The following is a 21802-nucleotide window of genomic DNA, read 5'->3' as shown; positions in this document are numbered from 1 at the left end:
GCAGCGCTCCAGACTGAGTGGAGCCAGCGACTTGAGAGACGTCCCAGAGCCGCAGCACGACCATCGCAAGTACTCCAACTTCACACCTTGAAGCATCGGAAGCGTAATAAAACGAACTTTAATGGTGTGTGTTTTTTTAAGGTAAGGGTCCAGCTGCTGTCGTGATATGTGGAGTTTATAACGGTGATGATGCAGACACAACTGTCAAAGGTGGAAAAAGTTTATCCACTTGGAACTTTTTCTTTTTTTCTTGCGCGAACTGAATGCGTTTGAGAGGTGTGCATTGTATGTGCTGCCACTGAAACAGAATATGAAACAGCTCTTATAGCTCATGCTGTGTTATCACGTTTGAGACAGTAAGTATCCAAACGCGCCTCAGCTGCAACACTGGAGCGCGCACTAGTTTGTCGCGAAAGCGGAGGGATATGTACTCCGCCTCTCCAGTTTACTTGTGTCCAGGACCTGGAGGACATGGCACGGGGAGTCGGAGGGAAGAAGCGGTGGAAAAACCAGAGAAATCCTTTAGGAAAGTAGGAAGTGGCGCTCAAACGTTACGAGAAAGTCTCATGACCATGGCGTGGGCGCATTGCTAGAAGGTACGTGACTGAACGAGGGTTGAATGGTTTCGTTAGCAGAGTAGAAGTTAACTCCAGTGCGCTACATCAGCAGGGTACGCTGGGCTCGCCACTTTCCCTCGGAGGGCTGGGCTAACGGTTAGCATAGCTTAGCTTCAGTTGTGAGAAGTTCAAAAAAGTTTCTGGAATGGAGGAAGAGGAGGAAGGGTGAAGTAGCTCTGGCTAACCGTAAAGAGGTAGGAAACGATGGCGCATGAGGTTCATGTTAAAGAGGAAACACTGATTAAAAAACACCAGATTTTTAAATTACATCGCGGTAGTTGTTGTTACGTGTTTGGTTAAAAGTTTAAGCTAAACCAGTTGTATTCTGTTCGCGTTAGCTAAGCTAAGTTAGCAAATTCTCGAGGTTACTTCCATTAGCTGCTACATACCAGAGTTAGCTAACGTGTCAGAGATAATGTGTTATAATGTGACTGCGTGTCTTCGTGGTACAGTTTAATTAGAGCAGCACTAAAAGATATTTTTACTGCTGTTTTGGGATTTGTCTAACGTTAGAGGCGTCTTTCTGAATCCCTTTTCTCGCTTTCTCTGGGTGGGGGGTGCTTCGCTACTACCCACCGAGTCGCTCTTCCATATTGTCTGTTCTTGCGTACTTCATGCTTGTCAAGCACCTCAGACAGTAAGGCAAAAGACTGTTCTTTAATTGTCTTGAATTGAGACATTATTAAAGTGAGCATGACAGCATTAGTTTGACTGTAAATGTGAAAAACTACTACCACAGGCCAATTTACCAGTGATTTCAGATGTTTTTGTGTTGTTTACCTCCTCCATTTTTCTTCTTTTACAATTGGTATGGAGTGTCTCAGACATTTGCAAAGATCCTAAACAGAATATTTTCAATTAGAGTCGACTGCCATTGTTCCAGATAGTCTTCTGGCATGTTATCTTAAGTTGGAAGCACCCCGTGCTATTGAACTATAAAATATCTGAAAATCGTGCATGTATTTTCATCTGAACAATAGTTACATATAGATGACAACAAGGCTGTGATTGTACAGTGTATCTATCTGCCAGCATTTTTCAGCATACAAAATATGTCTGACATGCTCTTTGTTGTAGATGTATCATCCATATGCTCAGGAATTCAGAGGATGAACCACATGTGATTTCCTTAAGACGGATCACAAATCTTCTTCAATCACAGTTGCAGTTAATTCAGGCAGTGATCAGTAGTCAGGAGCTTCAGTCCTTGCCCCAGCCCCCTCTCAAAATGTGACTTTGTGAAAAGTCTGTTTGGTCAGGATTGATGTGATTTTCAGCCTTTGATCAGCTTTATTTGAACGGTTAGTCATTCGGATGGAAATCCAGTTGTCCTTTCAGGCAAGTTAAATCTACAGCATGTTCATCAAACAATAGTTTCTGCCTGTTTCAGGAAGCATGGACATGTACTTCTGTCGAAATCTGTCACCCGTCGTTGCTCACCCATCACAATGAACCGATGAATCACTGCTGAATCAGTCTAAAAGAGGACTAGCTGCATCACATCTCTGACTGATCGGGTTATGTGGAAACAGCTGCTGGAACATATTCTGCTGAATGTCCGAAAAAACTCACACTGATGGTTTTTGTGTATGCCTACATGTCTTACTTGAGGTTTCCCTCCGCTTTCATGTGAATGTAGAACAATGAGCAGTGGGTGCAGTGCTGCTGGACAGCTGTGTGCTGGAAGGGAGGGATAGGGGCAGAGATGGGATGAGGGAGGAAGCAGCTCTTTGTGGTCACATCCTTTTTGACTAAGGCCGTTTTCACAAGCCCCCAAACAGCTGCTGCGGGCCACATGTGTTGAACTGGGGCTGCATGATATGGACAGAAGTGATGTATATCACAGCCAAGCTTGTTTCTTTATTGGTTTGTCAGGAAGTCTGATGGAAACAGTACCTCTACACTAGTAGGTAGGAACATCAGTTTGTTGGTACAGTCATTTGAGTCATCCTGATGCTACATACATTTTTAAAGTGATGAGTGATCAGTATTACACTTTTTGTGATTCAAGGTTGTGTGAAGCAGAAATTACTAATAGTTTCAACCCTACCCTTTGTCATAGAAATAATGTTTTTCTTTTTTCTTTTTTTTCTTTTTTACTATTTTGACTTGTCAGGTTAGTAATTTTACTTTCCTGTCTGATGGCAGACAAACTTCTTGATCTTGATTAATATTATAACTGGTGGTGCTCACATATATGCAGACATCCTCACTCTTTCTTTTGTTTCCATATTTTTTTTTCGCTGTGCACATGCTCAGACAAAAGAAGTAGATATGTGTCTTCAGCCCAAACCTTAAGTATCATTTAACCTGCTTTGAACATGGTTAAAATAAAATTCTGGTCCTTGTGGCATCATAAAGATGGTCATGTTCAAAAATTACCTTCCCAAGGATCTATATATCAAGTAAGAGAACATAGTAGATGCTCTGGTAGTGCAGCTGGCCAGCTTTACTTGTTGGTGGGGCAATTTATTAGCCTGCAAGAGCTTCCCTCAACTAATGTTTGTCTTTTCATATGCATGACTGTCTGCTAGTTCTACATACAACACCTACCAGATAATCGCATCATCCAAATTTCAGCATGACTGAGTCTTAGGGGAAAAGATGTGTCATATCAAAAAGAGGACAAAGGGCTTTTTGATCAACACATTGAGTGAGAATAGTGTTTGTCACATGCTGTGCTGAGATACAGACTTCATTCAAAAGTGAATTTTTGAAATACATTTTCCATGTGATTCTTTACAAATGTTTGCCATGCTTGCATGTTTATCTGTGTACATAATGGCAAACAGATGAGTGAGCAGCTGATCTTGACATGTATCTGTTGTTTTTTCTGTTTTGCAGTCGGCTGGTTAGACAAGTCAATCCATAGAGGACCTGGGTGTCATCGTGTCAGTTCAACAGAGGTCCTGGTCTCAGCTCCTGCAGCCTGCACCCCCTCCCTCCATCAGTGTTGGTGACCCAAGTCCGGACAGCTTGCTGCAGGGCCCTTCCTGAGCAGCAGCAGCTGCGTCCTGCTTGCTGACTCCCCTCCCTCCCCTGCTTCCTGTCCTTGGTCAGACAAGGCTAAAGCCTCCTCTCCCCTACCCCACCCCTCATCTCTGCTGGCTTCTCATACTCACACACCCACTCACATTTACACACTCAAGTGGTTTCTCTTGTTGACCACACATTCACACACTGTTTTTGGCTACTAACGCAACTGCAGGGGGCTTGTAGATCCTCTTAGCCCCCCTGGAGTGACCAGCCGCCACCACAGAGGTCCTCCCCTTTAACCTACACTGCAGCCTCCAGCATGACCTCGATGTCCAGTCTCTTCTCCTTCACAAGCCCAGCGGTCAAGCGCCTGCTCGGCTGGAAGCAGGGAGATGAGGAGGAGAAATGGGCAGAAAAGGCAGTGGACGCGCTGGTGAAAAAGCTGAAGAAGAAGAAGGGTGCCATGGAGGACCTGGAGAAAGCTTTGAGCTGCCCTGGGCAGCCCAGCAAGTGTGTTACCATTCCAAGATCACTGGATGGCCGGCTACAGGTTTCCCACAGGAAAGGCCTGCCTCACGTCATCTACTGCAGAGTGTGGCGCTGGCCCGACCTCCAGTCCCATCACGAGCTCAAGCCCCTGGAGGTGTGCGAGTACCCGTTTGGCTCCAAACAGAAGGAGGTCTGCATCAACCCATATCACTACAAGCGAGTGGAGAGTCCTGGTAGGTTTCTTTTATTAATTATCATAGACAGGTTAATGTGTGACACATACTCTCTTCTAGACAAATTATATATGTTTACGTCACAAGATGTTGTAAATTAGCTTTTTAACACTTAAAATAGTTTTTATAAAGGTTTACAATTTTCAACTCCTAAAGAAAATACAGTATATGTTTGTTAAATTACTGCATAGCAGCATGAGACCAGAGATCAGAGCAGCATGGAGCTGTGCACATCTCTTAGCTAGAGCTCTGGGTAAACCATGTAGCTGGTAAACATATCCACAAAGGTCAGGAGGCTGTCATCACACGGGCCTGTTCCGCCCACCCCCTCCATTTCACAGAAAATCAATATCACTAGCTCTTTTGGAGTCTTATTAGATTATATGCTTCAGGCACTCCAGATGGGGTGTGGCATCAGAGAGTGCCTTACTAAATGCATAAACCACTCAGACTAAACTCACTGCACTTTCTCATCACTACCCTCCCTCTCTCGCTCTCCCTCTCTCTGTCTGTCAGTCACACACACACCACATCGTATACACTCAGGGATGACCCTAAGGGGACAGCCTGTCTGACACTAGACTGGTTTGGGAAATCCAGCCTCTGTATAGATCAGTTGAAGGATGCAGATCACATGTCAGTTAGGAGAGACTACACGTGATAATTCTATAAAAAAAAAAAACAACTGAATAGTTTGGAGCGACAGGCTTGATGCCTTGAAACTTGCAGTCAGTTAGGAGAGGACAGGGGAGTCAAGGCTAGGGAAATGCACACTGTCCTTTTTGTCAGAGTTAAAAATGAAAATAAATATGGATGACCTCTGTTATCTCATTATCAAGGTCTTAAGTGGCTTTTGAGGAATGCAGTGTTGTTGTTGAGTGGTGTTTTGTATTATATGTTTATGTTTAACTGACTCAAGAGATTGTGTATTTTTGTGTTTAACAAAACAAAGGCCTGCTGCAGTTGAGTGATAATGGCTGTATATAAAAAATGCTTTAAAAATATTAAGAAGTAGAATTATTTATATCAGACATTTTGTTAAAATAACACGTCTCTGCTGTTGTAATAATGTCAAGAAAACCATCCTGTTAAAAAGGCTACAAGAATAAGTAACTTGCATAAACATGTTGGCCCTACATTGATTTGTGTCTTTATGTTAGAACCAAAAAAAAAAATTAACCAAGCATTAGATCAACAGAATATTAATTAGCATGTGTTTTGCCAGGATTTAAGCCCTTTTATTAAGCAAATATACCAAATGGAATATGTTTTCAGCTTCTCCATTATGTCATTTTATGTCATTTTAAGTTGAATGTCTTTTGTTTTTTTTTTACCCTTAGTTATAGTTTAGTTAGTTACATAATTTTCTAACATTTTGCAGGTCATATGATGAATGAAGAGAATATTTTGTAGTTAGAGACCTAGTGTTACACATACTGTGTTAACACCAGGGCTACTTTTCTAAGCGCCTGCCCTTCAAAGGCCTCCCTTTCCACCACTGGCTGCATTTCCCTGTTAATGATAGAAAGGATACATAATTTACAAGGATAGGCATTTAAGCACAATGAAAGCCCTCCTTCAAACAGGGTTTCTTGTGAAAGACGTGTTTCATGGACATAGACATGGCTCCTAACTTATAATGATCAATTTGTTTTCTAAATGATAAGAAAATGCCATTCTTCTCGTGACTGTGTGCTCATTTTTCTCCCATACCTTTTGCTTCCAACATCCAGTGCTCCCTCCTGTCCTGGTACCACGGCACAGCGAGTTCAACCCACAGCACAGCTTGCTAGTACAGTTCCGCAATCTAACCCACAACGAGCCGCACATGCCCCTGAACGCCACCTTTCCAGAGTCCTTCCAGCAGCCACACAGTGGGGGCGGCGGCAGCAGCAGTGGAGGAGGAGGTGGAGGCAGCTCTTTCCCCATCTCGCCCAACTCTCCGTATCCTCCTTCTCCTGCCAGCAGTGGTACTTATCCAAACTCTCCTGCCAGCTCGGGGCCCTCCAGTCCATTCCAGCTCCCAGGTATGCCAAATATACTCGTGTACCTGACCCTGGGCAAGATGCCAAACTATTGTGTTTTTGTTAGTTGTTGCTGTCATGTAGCCAAAGACAAGCTAACTGTTAACAAACACGAGTCTCTGGTGATTTTTTTCTTTTTTTTAAGTTGTCTAAAGGAAGGAACAAATGTGCTCATCGTGTAGTTGTTTACAATGAAGTGACAGCCGACATTTACCAAAGATCCAGGAAAATTTGTTTTGCGCACCAAGGAAATTTGGAGTACAATACCTTACAATGACTCAAACTTAATACATATCAAAAAAATAATTTTTTTTTAAATACTTCAATACTTCTAATCCGTGCATGATATTTGTTATCATTGTGGAATGAAAAATGCCCTTATTAACAGAACTGTAACCAGGACAATTTATTACATTTGCCCAAATCAAGCTAGAGCCCTAAATGAGGACAAAGGAAATGCCAGCTAAGCAGTGTCCACCAGAGCCAGGGCTGCTGGCTGCTGTCAAGCCACTTACTCAGTGGAGCAGGCAGCCTTTCTGTCTCATTGTTACTGACTAGAGACTGAACAGATACATCCAACATGAAGAAATATCACTTTCTGTCCTCTCTATAAGGGAAATAACTGTGTTTATTTGGATTATACTTGTGTGTGTGTGAGTGAGTGTGGATGTTGTTGCTGCTTTATGTGTGTCTGGTGACTAGTGCTCTATTCTGCTCCAGTCCAGATCTGCTGACACATCCGGTGGCTGCAGGCAGTGAGGCAGAAAACGTTTTTAATGGCAATTTAGGATTTGAGCTTATTTGTGCTGAAAAGCCCCCGTTGTCATTGTCTCCACTCCCCAGCATCATTATTGTGGAAATGTCCTCACTGTAATCTAAGTGGAGGTTTTCGGCATTGTTTTTTCCTGTGTGCTTCAATAAGGTCTTGCAGAGCTCATGTTGCATCTCTGTCGGGAATGGGTTAGTATGTGGCTTAGCAAGTGAGGGATATGTGAAATCTGACACCATTTCCGGGGTACAGATCCTGTGATGATTGTTGGAGTCCAGGGAGACACGTGTGTGAGTTCGACTATTTGCCAGCAGCAACAACTGGTCTCATCCCACTAACTGCTCTCTTAATGTCTCAGCTGACACCCCACCCCCAGCCTACATGCCTCCTGATGAGCAGCTGGGCCAGGAGAGCCAGTCCATGGAAACAAGCAGCAGCCTGGTGCAGCCGAACATGGCCAGAGGAGGTGAGGAGTGCACACAATTACACTGACAATAGAGTTATGTCCAGAAAATACAGAGTACCCCACAGTGAAAGCAAGGAAGCCCCGTTTGAAGGCTTAATGTAAATCCAAGAAGCAGCACATTACTTTACAGTATAGTCATTGAGGCACGATGGAAAATGTTCTCCATCTGAGCACATTTTGTTCTTGCAGCTCAATGGAATGCACTTTTGACGATGCAAATCTGCAGAAGTAAAACCAGGATAGTTTTTGTCTTAATACAACTTTATTTGGGGATTTCTTGAGCTCCACATCTGGAGCTTGTACACTACATGACTACAGTGGGCTCATTGAAATGAATGAGGAACACATTTTTGCTCCAATTCTAAGGCTTTTCATGTTGAATATTTGATTATGATCCAGTACTTATTGTTAGAGCCTGACAAATACCTAATTTTTGTATGATGTTTGGTATGTATGTACGTACAGGGTTTTGACTTGTGCACTTTATTGTTTATGTGAAGCACTTTGTAACTGTGTGTTTAAAAGCAATACAAATAAAGTTAAGTTTTATTTATTATTAGTACTATATCAGCCAATATACACACATTTTTTTTTCAGTGATCCCTAAAATGTGGCTATCAAACACTTGTGAAAAAGTTATGTGATGGAAGCAGGATATTTTACAGTTGAACAATTAACTTTGTCTGAAATGACAAGTGCACTGAAACATTAAACTACACTGGGAATTTAATGATTGAAATTACCTCATGCATCTTTTTCTGTATTATAATCTCTAAAATAAGTTTTCATATCATCGCTTTGAACAGTTCGTATGATATATTTGTAAAGTATCTTAAGATGCAGGTCATGCAGGAGTGCAATTTTCTGTGTAGTTCCTTAACTCCAAAGATCAAAATAAAAGGGGGAAAAAAGTCAATTTTTTCCAATGTAGTTAGGGGATTTTCAATTAGACCAATTCATCTTTGCGTTGTATGTAATTCTTTCAAAACAATAAGTAACATGCAACTTTGCTCTTGTGGCTCGTGTTGCGTGCTCATGTTCATTTTAGTTTGAACTGAAGTAATTCTTGTTTTGTTTTCTAATACTGGGTACTGTGGTCATTTATACACTAGTAACGTATATTTACACAAAGACAGCATAATATAAAGCAACAGGCGCAGAGTTTTGCACTGCCTATATTTACTCTTAAAGATATTGTTTTGTAAGATGAATCTTAATCAGTATTTATGGCTTCTAGAAGACTTCTGTGTTTTCTGAAAATGTTATCAGTTCAGTTAATGAACCTATTTTTATCCACCTTTTTGTGCAATTTCCAGATGTGCAACCAGTCGAGTACGAGGAGCCGAGCCACTGGTGCTCTATTGTCTACTATGAACTCAACAATCGTGTAGGTGAGGCGTACCATGCCTCGTCGACTAGCGTGCTGGTGGATGGCTTCACCGACCCTTCAAACAACAAAAACCGCTTCTGCCTCGGACTGCTGTCCAACGTCAACCGCAACTCGACAATCGAAAACACCCGCAGACACATTGGCAAAGGTACGGCCAACAGTCACACACAACAGAAAAGGAGGTTGATGAGATGTAGGTTTTTTTTCAGCTGTCCTGACCATCAGCTGTTTGTCTCTGTTCATCAGGAGTCCACCTGTACTATGTGGGAGGAGAGGTGTACGCAGAGTGCCTCAGTGACACCAGCATCTTTGTCCAGAGCCGTAACTGTAATTACCATCATGGCTTCCACCCCACCACTGTCTGCAAGATCCCCAGTGGATGTAGCCTCAAGATTTTCAACAACCAGGAGTTTGCTCAGCTTTTGGCCCAGTCTGTCAACCATGGCTTTGAGGCCGTTTATGAGCTTACTAAGATGTGTACCATTAGGATGAGCTTCGTCAAGGTAAGGCCCTCATGAACTAAATAGAAAACGGGAGGAGGCACATAAAGCAGGCACAGCCCTACATCTCTCATTTTCGTCGTTTCATTTGTTCTGTATCCTCACAGGGCTGGGGAGCTGAGTATCACCGACAGGACGTCACCAGCACCCCCTGCTGGATTGAGGTGCATCTGCACGGACCCCTCCAGTGGCTGGACAAGGTGCTAACACAAATGGGTTCTCCTCTCAACCCAATCTCCTCTGTGTCCTAATGATGGACCTGTGGGAGCTACGGGGAGACCCTTTCTACTTTTTACTTTTCTTGTCTCCCCTCAGTGATTTATAATTTAAGGTGGTCTTAATGGCTGAACTGTTTACACTTAACTTTGGGAAGGGACAATGAACTCTGGCTGGAAATTCAACAGCAGCAGCAGCCGGAATCAGTTGTTGAAACAGAGTAACGTTACAAGCGAATACCTGGAGAAGGAGATGAATGAGGAATGCTCGAGTAGCAGTAACGACATGGACACACTACTGCTTAACAATGCTGCAACACCTGCAAGAATCGAGGGCTCCATTGTCCGGCCCGAATCTGTCAAATGTTAATTTTTGCATCAAGTTTTATTGTTTTCTCAAATGTTTTTATTTCTCTGTATGTGTAGTTTTTAATGAAGCAGAAAAGTTTCACTACACTCTGCCTTAATTCCGACAGACGAATTGGAAATTTACTGAACACTTTTCTTACATTGTTGTCTCAATGTCAGATATTTACAAGAAGATATAGACACAACTATGTTTACCATTAGGCTCAAGATATAACAAATGCTTTCTTTTTATAGTCTCTACTGCTAGAAATGAACACTGAGCTACTGCCTTTAAGAGAAGGTTATGTATGCCAACCTGATAGTTTTTGATATGGGAGATCAATCACTGAACAAGTTTTAACATGCCATAAGCTAACAACATTGTGAATGTTGCATCTATTGCAATAGAAGTAGTCATTTATAATATAATCAGACAATGGACATCATCATTAATGATTCTTGTTTGTACTCTCGAGTTCAAGTAAGAGTGACTGTATTTTCCATACTCACTGTATTAACAATATTGTGCACTCATGGATTTTGTGGAGGCATATTACATTTTGGCGTGGGTACCAAGGCATTATGTTGATAGATAATTGACTTCATTAGCTCAATGAAATAAACAGGTTATTTGGTAACAATGATTGTTTATGATGTTTGTTCTTTTAAGATCAGGTAATACTTCTGTGCTAAATCAGGATAGATCAGCAGTAACCCAACACAATACCAGGCATGCTTATAGATGTAAACTGAGATTAATTGTGTTTATGAAACACTGATGATAGATTTCTGGCACATCACCACCCAGTGTTTCCTGTTGAATATTGGTCTATAATATGAAATTGAAATTAGATGGTAAATTCATAATAACAACCCTGTAATTAACTGTTTTAATTTCTTAATGTCACCATGGCAAACTCATAAAAGCGCCACAGCAAAGACGGACAACAGTGAATTCTCATTACTGAAATGTTGAGTACATGAAGCCTACAGCTCATTTCTGCTTGCTGTAAAGCTTTCAGAGGTTCAATAAATCTGCTGTGGCTCATAAGTGTTGTTTATGGTATGCAAATAAATGTTTAATTAAAAACAATGGTTGCAATGGAAACCCAATCATAAAAACCGGAACAGTCACATTACTGCTTGCCAGGACTGAGTCTTCTTGTAACAGCTCTTACATAAATGAGGTGATCCTACTGCACGTGTATTATACATTCTGTTTAAATGTATAAATAAGTCAAATTATTAAATTCTGTTACCAGTATAAAATACAGATGAGTGAGGAAAAAACTAACAGACTGTCTTAATATGCTATTTGGCCACTATGTTCTGGCAGGACAGCCTCAATTTGCTTTGGCATTGCTTGGACACGTCTCTAAACTCTACTGGTGGAGTGAACACCATTCTTCCAAAAGATGCTCCTCTTTTGGTGGTTTAATGACGGTTGTGGGGAAATGCTGTTTTAACACGTCAGTCCAACATCTCTCCTACGTGTTCAACTGGATTGAGATGTGAGATCTGAAACCCTTTTAACAGATAGGGCTCATCATCCCGAAAGAGACCACTCCCATCAAGACAGAAATGTCTTTATCATATTAATTAGGTGGTCACACAGAACAACTCTGTAATAATTAGCAGTGGACCCAAACCATGTCTGCAAAATGTTCCCCCACAGCACAACAGAGCCAACATCTGTTATATGTTTCCACCCATTTATTCAGGTTTTTCTTTCAATCTGTGTGTTGCGGTGCTAGATTTAAACTAAAGTAGAGCCCAACAGATGTAGTTGTAGTTTTGATATTGTCATTTATCTCACTATCAGCAGTGGTGGTGGTTGCATGTTGTTTGCTGCTGTCTTCAATATTCACAAGTATGAAAGTATTTTGAATATGTTTTTTTTGTAATCCTTATTCAAATATAATCCACTAGATATGACATTATTCATTCATTTCATCAGCGCAGCAGCATCAGATGCAGAAACACAGTTTACGGCATTAGAATCAGCAAGACAACTTCCTATTGGTCCACGTTGGTATGTACCGTAAATCTCCTAAAGGGTGGGTCGCTTAACATTTACAAGTACAAAATTACAAATTATATTTACAAATACAACTTGTTTCAGTAGCTATCAAACCCAAATGTCAAATCCTTCTTATACATTTAAGACACAATAGCTTTCTAAATGCTTTTACCATGAGTAAATGACAGAAAACAGGTAACATTCAGTGATGCTTGAAATGGCTCTTGCGTTAAATTACCACAGCAGCCGGATGTGAGGTGGCTCCCAAGGAGCAAGCCAAAGATAAACACGTAGCCAGACGAACAGGGGCGACTCTACTAATATCATAGAGGAAACTGTGAAACCGTCGAAATGGAGTAGCTGTTAAGAATATAGAGGATTTAACAGGCAAGGAGACACCCGTCTAATTAATCAAGGAGCAAGTCTTCCGCAGGAATCGAGTCGGTGAGCCCCGCAGAGTACTGACAGCTGTAACGTTACCAGCTAGCTAGCTAACGTTAGCTAACACTTGCTAACTAACCTAATTAAAAGACCTGGCTTTGACAGTTAGGTTGTCCCTGGAGTCAAGTAACGTTACCAATACAAAGAAAAATATATTCAGCTTTTTGAGAAGGGTGCACTTAGCTTGCTACCTAAGTTTCTCTTAGTCTTGCGAAGCAGTTGGCCATACCTCTGTGACTTAATTTCTACTATATTAGCTTTGATGTTAGCGAGCCAAGTTAGCTAAAAGAGCTGGCTCCTCTGTATGAAGATACACGCGAATAAACTATCTTAATATGTAGCTACCAATGTGAGAAATGCTAACTAGGATGGAGTAATGCAGGAGCTGAAAAAGTGGGAGTGTACTCAGTGCTAACAAAGAGCAGACATTAGCGTATATGCAGGTGAAAACAGAAGCGAGAAATAGTTTCATATTCATCCAATATTCCTGCTGTGACATGATGTAATTTAATGCTGTATCGGTTGTAGCCTTACATGCAGTACTTTTAAAGGAGGTAGAACAATATTGTACAAAGCAATATTTTCTATTGAAGTCCTATTCCTGAATGTTCATTGAAATGCACGTTTTGAAGGGTTATTTGTTGTAAAGATTAAGATTTGGGATCCAGTGTCAGAAAAACACTTTTGTTCACCTAGCAGTTCAGCATGTTTTTATTATTACCTCACATTACTCAGACAGTAGTAAAGGCTATCTGTTAAAGAAGTGTGATTAATGTTAAACCTTTGGAGAAAATTCTTAAAGGGTTAGTAGTTAGGATGGTGATAGCCACAAACATGCTACTTCAATCAGGAACAATCATACCACCTCCATTGCTTCCAATGCAGTTTATCATTTAAGTTTTACTTTGAGATTTCCACAGAAAGCAGCACCCCCTCCAAGATACCATAATGATATATTTTCGATTATTATATCTTAAAGCTACAAAGCTAGTTTATCAATGACCACATATTTGCAGAGCAGATATCTCATTATGGATGACTGACAGGTGGACCACGTGTTTTATTATACGTCTGTAGATGATTACAATTCTGAAGCTTTTTTGCTGTACATGTCTGAGTAAAAATAGCATAGCACAGAGATAACTGACGAGAAAAGTTTCCTTTCCAGCAAAGTGTTGCACTTTATTTGCATGTCGCTCCGCTACATCAGTCAGCTTTCACAGTCAACAACCTTCTTCTTTTCTCCCTTCACCCGTTTCCCCTCCACAGTATCTGTAGCTGAGGCCAAAATGGTACGAGCAGCCTTGGTGACTGCCACCAGTCTAGCACTGACTGGGGCTGTGGTGGCACATGCTTATCTCCTCAAACATCAGTTCTACCCGACTGTGGTCTACCTCACCAAGAGCAGCCCCAGCATGGCGGTAAGAGCAGTGCTAAAGTGAAGTCCAGTCTTGCACTGATATTTCTTCAAAAGCCGTATCAGTGACAATATGAGAAATCAGCTTCTGGTTTCTGTTTTGTTTCGTGTCTCAGGTGTTGTACATTCAGGCCTTTGTGTTGGTGTTCTTGCTGGGAAAGTTCATGAGGAAGGTCTTTTTTGGACAGCTAAGGGCTGCAGAAATGGAGGTAGTGTTCTGTTTAAATATTTATGACTCCCTTGACTCATCATAACGCACATTTAGTTTCATATTAATACATTGTCTCAGCCATAAATGACAAATTCGTCTGATCAGTCTCTTGGATTATATGCAAATACTTGCCTTTCACTCCCACCAGCATCTCATTGAGCGCTCCTGGTACGCGGTGACCGAGACGTGCCTGGCATTCACTGTGTTCAGGGATGACTTCTCCCCCCGCTTTGTAGCCCTCTTCACCCTCCTGCTTTTCCTTAAGTGCTTCCACTGGCTGGCTGAGGACCGGGTGGACTTTGTGAGTGTTTGTCAGTGTCATTAGCTGAGTACCAAGCAACCTGGAACTTGTTACTGTTCTCTGTGCTCCTGTTATGGTTGTTCGCAATATCTATAAAATAGCAATTCAGAATCACTTTCATCAATTGCTGATTTCATGATTGTATAGACATAAATGACTGTGAATGTTTTAGGTAACATACAGATAATGTTTTTGAAAACAAATCTTTTCCTGTCAGATGGAGCGGAGTCCTAACATATCATGGCTTTTTCACATGAGAGTATTATGTAAGTACACGTTATCATCAGTCACATCGGAAATCAGCGTTGTTGCTCGTTGGTGTTGGCTTTTGTTTTTATTACATTTTTTTCTCTCTTTATCCACTTCTGTTCTATTGGCGTCAAGTTATGAAACGAGTCTGAATGAAACTGCATGCAAATCACTGCTGAGGCCAGGTGCTCCAAAGTTTAACTAAGCCCAGCAACAGAACAACAGAATGGTTCACGTTAACAGACCATGATACACTTTTCTCAACACCACAACAGAATCTCCTTCAGTCATCTTGTCAGACTTAGATAGTGAGATTACATTGGTAATTACATTGGAGAGTCATCAAGCATCTTTAAATACTGAATGTACTAATTTTTTTAGCCTGAGAATTAAGTTATTTATCCTCCGCATTTCTATGGAGCTTCTTCATGTAGCTACTGCAACCCACTCACAGAAGTGTCGTTCTGTATATCCTGCAGCTCTCATGGGACTTCTGGCTGTCCTGGACTTCCTGTTTGTCAACCATGCCTGTCACAGCATCATTACCCGAGGAGCCTCAGTCCAGCTTGTTTTTGGATTTGAGGTTTGTCATACTGAATTTTAGCCCTATGTTCTTTTTTTTGTTTTTTTGTCTTTTTCCTTCTTTGTACCGATAGTCATTTTATCTCTCTTGGTATATTAAAGGTTTATAAATGTTGTCAGGACTCTTCAACATGTGCCATTTAAATGTACTACTTTATTATAAATCAACCAAGCAAGACAACTGCGAGAATGAATAATGTTTCCAAGAGTTGAGAACATCTAGGGACATTCTGTCTGATTCACATGGCACCGGTCTCCTCACAACATTAATCGTTCCACATAGATTTTTTTATGTTGCAAACATTTTCTCTGGCTCAGGTTTTGATGGATGCCACAGATGAACATCACAGAAAGAATTCTATACACCGTATCTGCGGTTCAGTGTCACTTTTCAAGTTTATTGAGATCATGAAATGGAGACGATGACGACGTGTAAATGTCTGTCTCTCCTCTCTGTGCCCCTCAGTATGCCATCCTGCTGACCATGGTGCTGACCACCTTCATTAAATACCTTCTGCACACCATTGACCTGCAGAGTGAGAATCCGTGGGACAACAAGGCCGTCTATATGCTCTACACCGAGCTCTTCACAGGTGCTGTATTCAGTTCAAAATATCATGCTGGAGTATTTTTTTCCTCTAGATGAAGTCTGTGTCCTTCAAAACGCCATGGCATCAATACTCAAGTACTCCTTTTCTTCCAGGTTTCATCAAAGTGCTCCTGTACATCGCCTTCATGACCATCATGATAAAGGTCCACACCTTCCCCCTGTTCGCCATTCGCCCCATGTATCTGGCTATGAGGTGAGCAGCCGTGTGTGTTTGTGTGTGTGTGTGTGTGTAAGTCAGAGTTCTCACACAAGTTAAAATATTATTAGTATTAATAGAATAAGAGTTAGGTTATTGGATATTTTAAATGGTTATTCAGGGAATTTCTCAGCTATTGAGGCATTATTGTCTCAGTCAAAGGAAACCAAACCACCACTATTCTATTACATTCTTATTAGTTCAGCCAAAACCAGCTACTACTACTTTGACATTTTAGTGGAACTTGTGGCCTTATTAGTCATATAGCCTTAAAGATGCTTCATTAATCTACCTCAGTTTCTTTGTGATGAGCCTTAATGTGTCCTTTCATGTTCGTGATATTATGATTTTATCAACATAAATAAAGACAAGATTTTGATGATTTATTTTTTTATTTTTCTTTGTTACCACAGTTTAATCTCAGTTTTTTCATCAACACTATTGCTTCTTGATGTAGTCACATTTGGTTTTATAATGACGTCGGTGCTGTCACATCACCTGTCATGGAAATAAAGTTCATTAACATATTGAGAAATAGATTTCAATTATAGAACAAACACTCCATTTAAGGAATGTTTTGAGTTTGGTATTGTTCTCCTTTGTCTTTCAGGCAATTCAAGAAAGCTGTAACAGACGCTATCATGTCTCGGAGAGCCATCCGCAACATGAATACACTGTGAGTAATGTTTCTTAATTGCACTGTAATGTATTGTATTTTATTAGTACCTTACTTTAATGCTGTATTGTATTAGTATATGGTTTATACATTTTCTAGTTCTTGTATTTTTGTATTTCTTGTAATTTTAAATAATTTCCTAGTCTGGGATCATTAAAGTAATTCTATCTATCTATAGCGTCTGTTCTTGAAGTGGGGCTATCATACTCTTTTAATGACATGGACTATGGCCCATACGCAGTTTGTCCATTTTCTCTTGAATGCTAATGTTTTTTTGTTGTTGTAGGACAGTATTCAGTCTTTAGCTGGGGATACTTGCAAGCAGACAATACATGTAGATCCACAGTACAAGCCGGAATAAAACTTCAGCTAATAAGTTCTGAGGCTAGTGCTAATTTCTCCCCTCAATTTTTGCCTGTCTTCAGATATCCTGACGCCACTCCTGAAGATCTGCAGGCCTCTGACAACGTCTGCATCATCTGTCGAGAGGAAATGGTCACTGGAGCCAAGAAACTGCCTTGTAATCACATTTTCCACTCAAGGTAGGTAAACAGTCTGACTCAGCAGAAAAGATTCTTGACCGTAAACAAATAAAAGTTAGATGTCAGATGTGGTCAGCATCTACAGTGCCTGAAGTAACACTCACTCATCATTATGTTAATAGGTTTCTATGTGTTTGTCCTTCCAGTGCTACAAATAATGTTGTGTCGCCCTCCTCTCCTCCCCACAGCTGCCTGCGCTCCTGGTTCCAGAGGCAGCAGACCTGTCCTACCTGTCGTATGGATGTTCTCCGGGCATCTAACAACAATCAGACTCCAGCCCCAGCCCAGGCCCCGCCCCCTGCTCCAGCAGCCCCCGCCAACGCTCCTGTAGCTCCACCTGCAAACGGTGACAATACAACCCCTCTCCTTCTACCACTATAGTCAGAACATGAAGCCTACCGACGTTCAAATTATTTGCAGTCCAGAACAGATGTCATAAACATAGAAAAAGTGTTTCTATTCATGAACTTAAGCTACTATGTATAGAACTTCCATGACTATAATATCTTCAGATGGCACATATTTTTGTTTTAAGAAAAAAGAGACAATCCTGTTGCAAAAAAGGCTCTAAGTTTAGAGAAACTTGTCCAGATACCTTAATGTGTCATTATATGGTACTTTATGAAATGGACTCTGTTCAGGTCATGTTCACTTCCCAGAGTATATTAATGAAGCTTAAGCACATATTTGGACAGGGTTGTAAGGAACTATTTGCTCTGTTTCCTCTGCAGTGGCTCCAGGAATGTTACCTGGCTTTCCTCCGGGCATCTTCCCCTTCTGGGGTCCCTTCCCTGCAGTGCCCCCTCCTCCTGCTGCTGCGGCAGCTGCAGCTCCTGGTGCCACTGATGCTCCACAGGGCAGCACAGAGGCTACACAAGCAGCTGGTAAGGATAACCCGTGCTCTCCTGAAGCAAAGTACCCCCCCAAAATAGTAAAGCAATCCAAAATGTGTAAAACGATGTTGCATATAGTTTCATTGCACCTGGATTGTTTTTTTTATCTGTTTTTTTTACTCTGGGATAGCTTAACATCTAACCAAAATGTTGTTTTTTTGTTTGTTTCATCAGGTTCCAGCCAGCCCACATCGTCATCTGCAGACACTGCTGCTGCTGCTGCCGCAGCTGCTGCTGCTCCAGGATCAGCTCTCCCAGGCTTCCCCTTCTCCTTCCCCCCTCCTCCCTTCCCCACTGCACCTTGGCTGCCCATGCCACCACCTCCTCCCTTCAGTAAGCACACGCTGTACTGTCATAGAGAACAAAATGAATACATTCAAGCTATGAATTCTATTGCAGAAAATAAGTAAAAAGACGGAAGGCTAATTACTCTCTTCTACCTCGCTGCTTGCAAGATGGCTGCTTGTCTCTCTTTATATGAATAGAAATTATAGATGTGTCATTTTAGATGTATGTGTCTGAGTCATGTTGGGGATAATACTGTCTTACTTCTCCTACCTCCCCTTGTTTAAGAAAATGCTGAGCGCTACCATAGCAACAAATTATCAGTACATACTGTGTCCAAGTTCCTGGTATTTCCCACCACATGTACAACACTTTTTTTGTCAAAGCATATCATTTCTGTTCACAGTTGTCAAGAGTATCAATCAGACAAGCATGAATGAACTTTAATGCTTGAGGTTAGATCATCTGATCTGATTGGTGATGCTGAACCTCAGTGGAAACAGTCACATTACTGTTTCCTGTATATGAGAGCGTGGACGCCTCAAGATGTATTTATCTGACTTGGCAAGCAGTTCTTCAAGCATGTTAGTGATAGTATAAGTTAAGTTAGTTTCTCTTGGATCTGTTGAGTTAATGTGTCTCCTCTCCTCTCTTCTAGTGTCATCAATGCCTCCCCCTCCTCCGTCTCTGTCCCGGCTATCTGAGGAGGAGCTGAGGGAGCTGGAGGCAGAGGGCCGACGGGGCCTCGAGGCCCGGCTCCAGTGTCTGCAGAACATTCACACCCTGCTGGACGCTGCCATGCTCAACATCCACCACTACCTCAGCACCGTCGCCACACTCAGGTAACTGAGCTTCATCTATTTAAAGTCACATATTCTCTTTTGACAAATTAAGCTTAAATTATTAAAGGTGCAGTTTGTTAGAATTTTAGTTCAAAACATTAAAAATTTAACTTAAATTATCAACTGAACTAAAAGAAATAACATTTTTGACGAAGTGTCAAAGACGTCACTGTTTGTGTGGAAGAGATATCTAATGAAGTTAGCATGCTAACCAGCTAACAGTGGGTCTGAAAACCTTTTTGTCCCAGTGATCCAAAGCTCCAGTGCTAGTAGTGTAAACACCAATATTCCTCTGGTAGCTAGCCGGACAGCTAATTGAGCTGACAAGCTAACTGTAGCTACAGTTAGCAACAGATAGCCGTTACTCTGGTGATATGCTGCCCCTATTTGTTTAGAGTATGATTTCAAGGTGACTAATTCTTATGATAGCACCTGTAAGATAAATATCCATAAATATTTTGATCAATTTTACTAAGTTGACAATTAAGTATGACAGTCAAGTTGCCAAGGTTTTACTAGTTTAAGTAGTTTTACACAGGAAATCTTGGAGTTGACCTCTAGCTACTGTGTTCCCCACAGTCCTCCTCGGCCTGAGGGCAGAACTGCAGAAGCCAGTGGGACGAACAACTCCACCTCATCTCCTGCAGCTAGCAGTAGCACGGACAGTCCCAGCCAGGAGAACGACTCTCCCAGCTGTGAGTAAACCGACAGTTCACATCATCTACGAAGACGTTTAAATCAAAAACCTGAACTCTAATTCAGAGTTTATTTGTTTGCAGCTGAGCAGGTGGACGGAGCCACAGTCTCCTCTCAGCCGGCTGACTCTACTTCAGCTGCCTCGGACGCGGAGAGACAAGAAATGATGGACGAAGGAGTGGTGGTGGGAGAGGAGGATGGAGAGCCCAACGCTGCTGAGCTGAGACGCCGGCGCCTTCGCAAGCTAGAGACGGCAACATCATCATCATCTTCACCCCCTCCAGACAACTGACCCATGCGCTCTGATTCAGACATGTTGCTCTGGACCAACTGGAACTCTGAGCTGATCGATCGTTGCTTTGGTTCCTCATTGCCTCTCTTCCTCGTGGCTCTTGCCTTTCCACAGGCTCAGGTTTCTAACTGTGTCGAGTTGGACTCAGGCTACCAGGAGACGCAACAATCTTTACTGCTTATCTGGATACTTTCTGTGTCAGAAAGCAATAGCACGACTCCTATTTTTGTTTGTTTTCACCACCCTTTCCCTCCCCCAGAATGACTACTGCAATAAGACCACTGCAGGTGTTACTAAGGTTAATCAGATGGAAGAGGAATGCTGATTTTGGTCAGTGTGAGAGAGACTGTGTTTGGATTTGTGTCTGGTAGTTTTACTGTCGGTGAGGTCTTTGCCTGCACTTTGATTTTTGTTTAATTCAGCTTTCTTCAGTATACACGTGGTCTCATTCACCACGTCAACATGTTACACAGCACCTGGATCAGTGTCTGGTCCGGTGAATTCAAATCTAGGGAAAATGATCAACTCCTCCGGCTTTGGCTTTCTTTAACATTGATCATTCTTCTGTTGCCACTGCGGACGTTGTAACTTACTGATTTATTTGAATGTGTACATACTGTATAAAGAGTTTTAATAGGATGATCTGTACATAATGCAGAATAAACTGTTCAGCTGAAACCGCAGCAGCACAACCCCTCTGTTGGTCTGTATGTTCACAAACTGAAGCCATAGAGACGGGTCTAGTGGTAGAGACCCCCCAAAGGATCCCGTCATGAATTTGAGTGGTTACAAGATGATTAAAGGAAAACCTGAATCTCTGCTACAAAATAAGTCATATTTTTTGTTCTCTCCCCTTTAATTTCCAAGTGAAATATTGGATTCATTTCAACTTTATTTAAAACATTTAGCACATTAGTTGTTAAAAAAAAAAAAAAATTCAAATCTTGAAAGTAATTTTGCAAAGACGTGAAACTGAACAGTTAAGTAATGCAGTTTTGCTTTATCTTACAGATCTGTAGTTTCCAAGGAAGTTTGAGATAGAAGCATGTGTTTGGGCACTAATTATAGTAAAGTAGGAATTTCCTTATTCTCATAAGTCCTTATAAGTTCACCCAATCATGAAAATAAACTCACTATCTACTCATCCTCATGTTGATGGACAGCCAGGTTTAGTTTTCTTTTTCAAGATGGGGACCTGTTCTAAAATATTTATCTAAAGAATCTTTGGGGTCTTCAGACTTCTGGGATTTCACTGGATGAACTGGTTGGAGCCATTTTCTGTTAGTCTTTTCAGCTGGTTTTTTTGTGTTTTAAAACAAGTCCCCAACAACTTTAATTGCTCAGGAGAATGATGCTATTTTGCTGTGAAGCTCGAGAAATGTTTTGTGGACCACAAATCCTCCCCCAACTTTCTATCAGCAGAAGAGTTAGTAAATAATGACTATTTGGGTGAACTTGGGTGACTTATCTTCATCTGTAATTTCCTAGTGTCCAAGTTTTGTTGAAGAGAAGCACATGTTTT

General features: G+C 41.4%; 2 protein-coding genes across 4 annotated transcripts; both read left to right on the top strand.

The window, feature by feature from the left end:
* Window positions 1–11078, top strand: smad5 (SMAD family member 5). Of its 3 annotated transcripts, none has more exons than XM_030397018.1 (7): window positions 1–141; window positions 3462–4315; window positions 6049–6342; window positions 7467–7574; window positions 8891–9112; window positions 9211–9467; window positions 9572–11078. In XM_030397018.1, the coding sequence occupies exons 2-7, from the start codon at window positions 3913–3915 to the stop codon at window positions 9713–9715; spliced, it is 1428 nt and encodes a 475-aa protein (XP_030252878.1). In that variant the 5' UTR covers window positions 1–141; window positions 3462–3912; the 3' UTR covers window positions 9716–11078. The 3 variants fall into 3 exon arrangements, with proteins under 3 accessions (XP_030252878.1, XP_030252875.1, XP_030252876.1); XM_030397015.1 differs by lacking the exon at window positions 1–141 and adding an exon at window positions 434–596; XM_030397016.1 differs by lacking the exon at window positions 1–141 and adding an exon at window positions 656–811.
* Window positions 11079–12280: 1202 nt separating this feature from the next.
* On the top strand, window positions 12281–20972 carry syvn1 (synovial apoptosis inhibitor 1, synoviolin). The gene is made up of 16 exons (XM_030395327.1): window positions 12281–12491; window positions 13758–13909; window positions 14022–14114; window positions 14265–14417; window positions 14635–14683; window positions 15146–15249; window positions 15715–15841; window positions 15952–16051; window positions 16665–16730; window positions 17156–17272; window positions 17461–17618; window positions 18004–18156; window positions 18340–18498; window positions 19109–19292; window positions 19872–19987; window positions 20072–20972. The coding sequence occupies exons 2-16, from the start codon at window positions 13778–13780 to the stop codon at window positions 20278–20280; spliced, it is 1920 nt and encodes a 639-aa protein (XP_030251187.1). The 5' UTR covers window positions 12281–12491; window positions 13758–13777; the 3' UTR covers window positions 20281–20972.
* Window positions 20973–21802: the final 830 nt, after the last annotated feature.

The sequence above is a fragment of the Sparus aurata genome, chromosome 18 (genome assembly GCF_900880675.1).
Source record: "Sparus aurata chromosome 18, fSpaAur1.1, whole genome shotgun sequence".
Taxonomy (NCBI): Eukaryota; Metazoa; Chordata; class Actinopteri; order Spariformes; family Sparidae; genus Sparus; species Sparus aurata.
The sequence above is the reverse complement of the archived record's forward strand: the minus strand, read 5'-3'. Positions and strand labels throughout refer to the sequence as shown.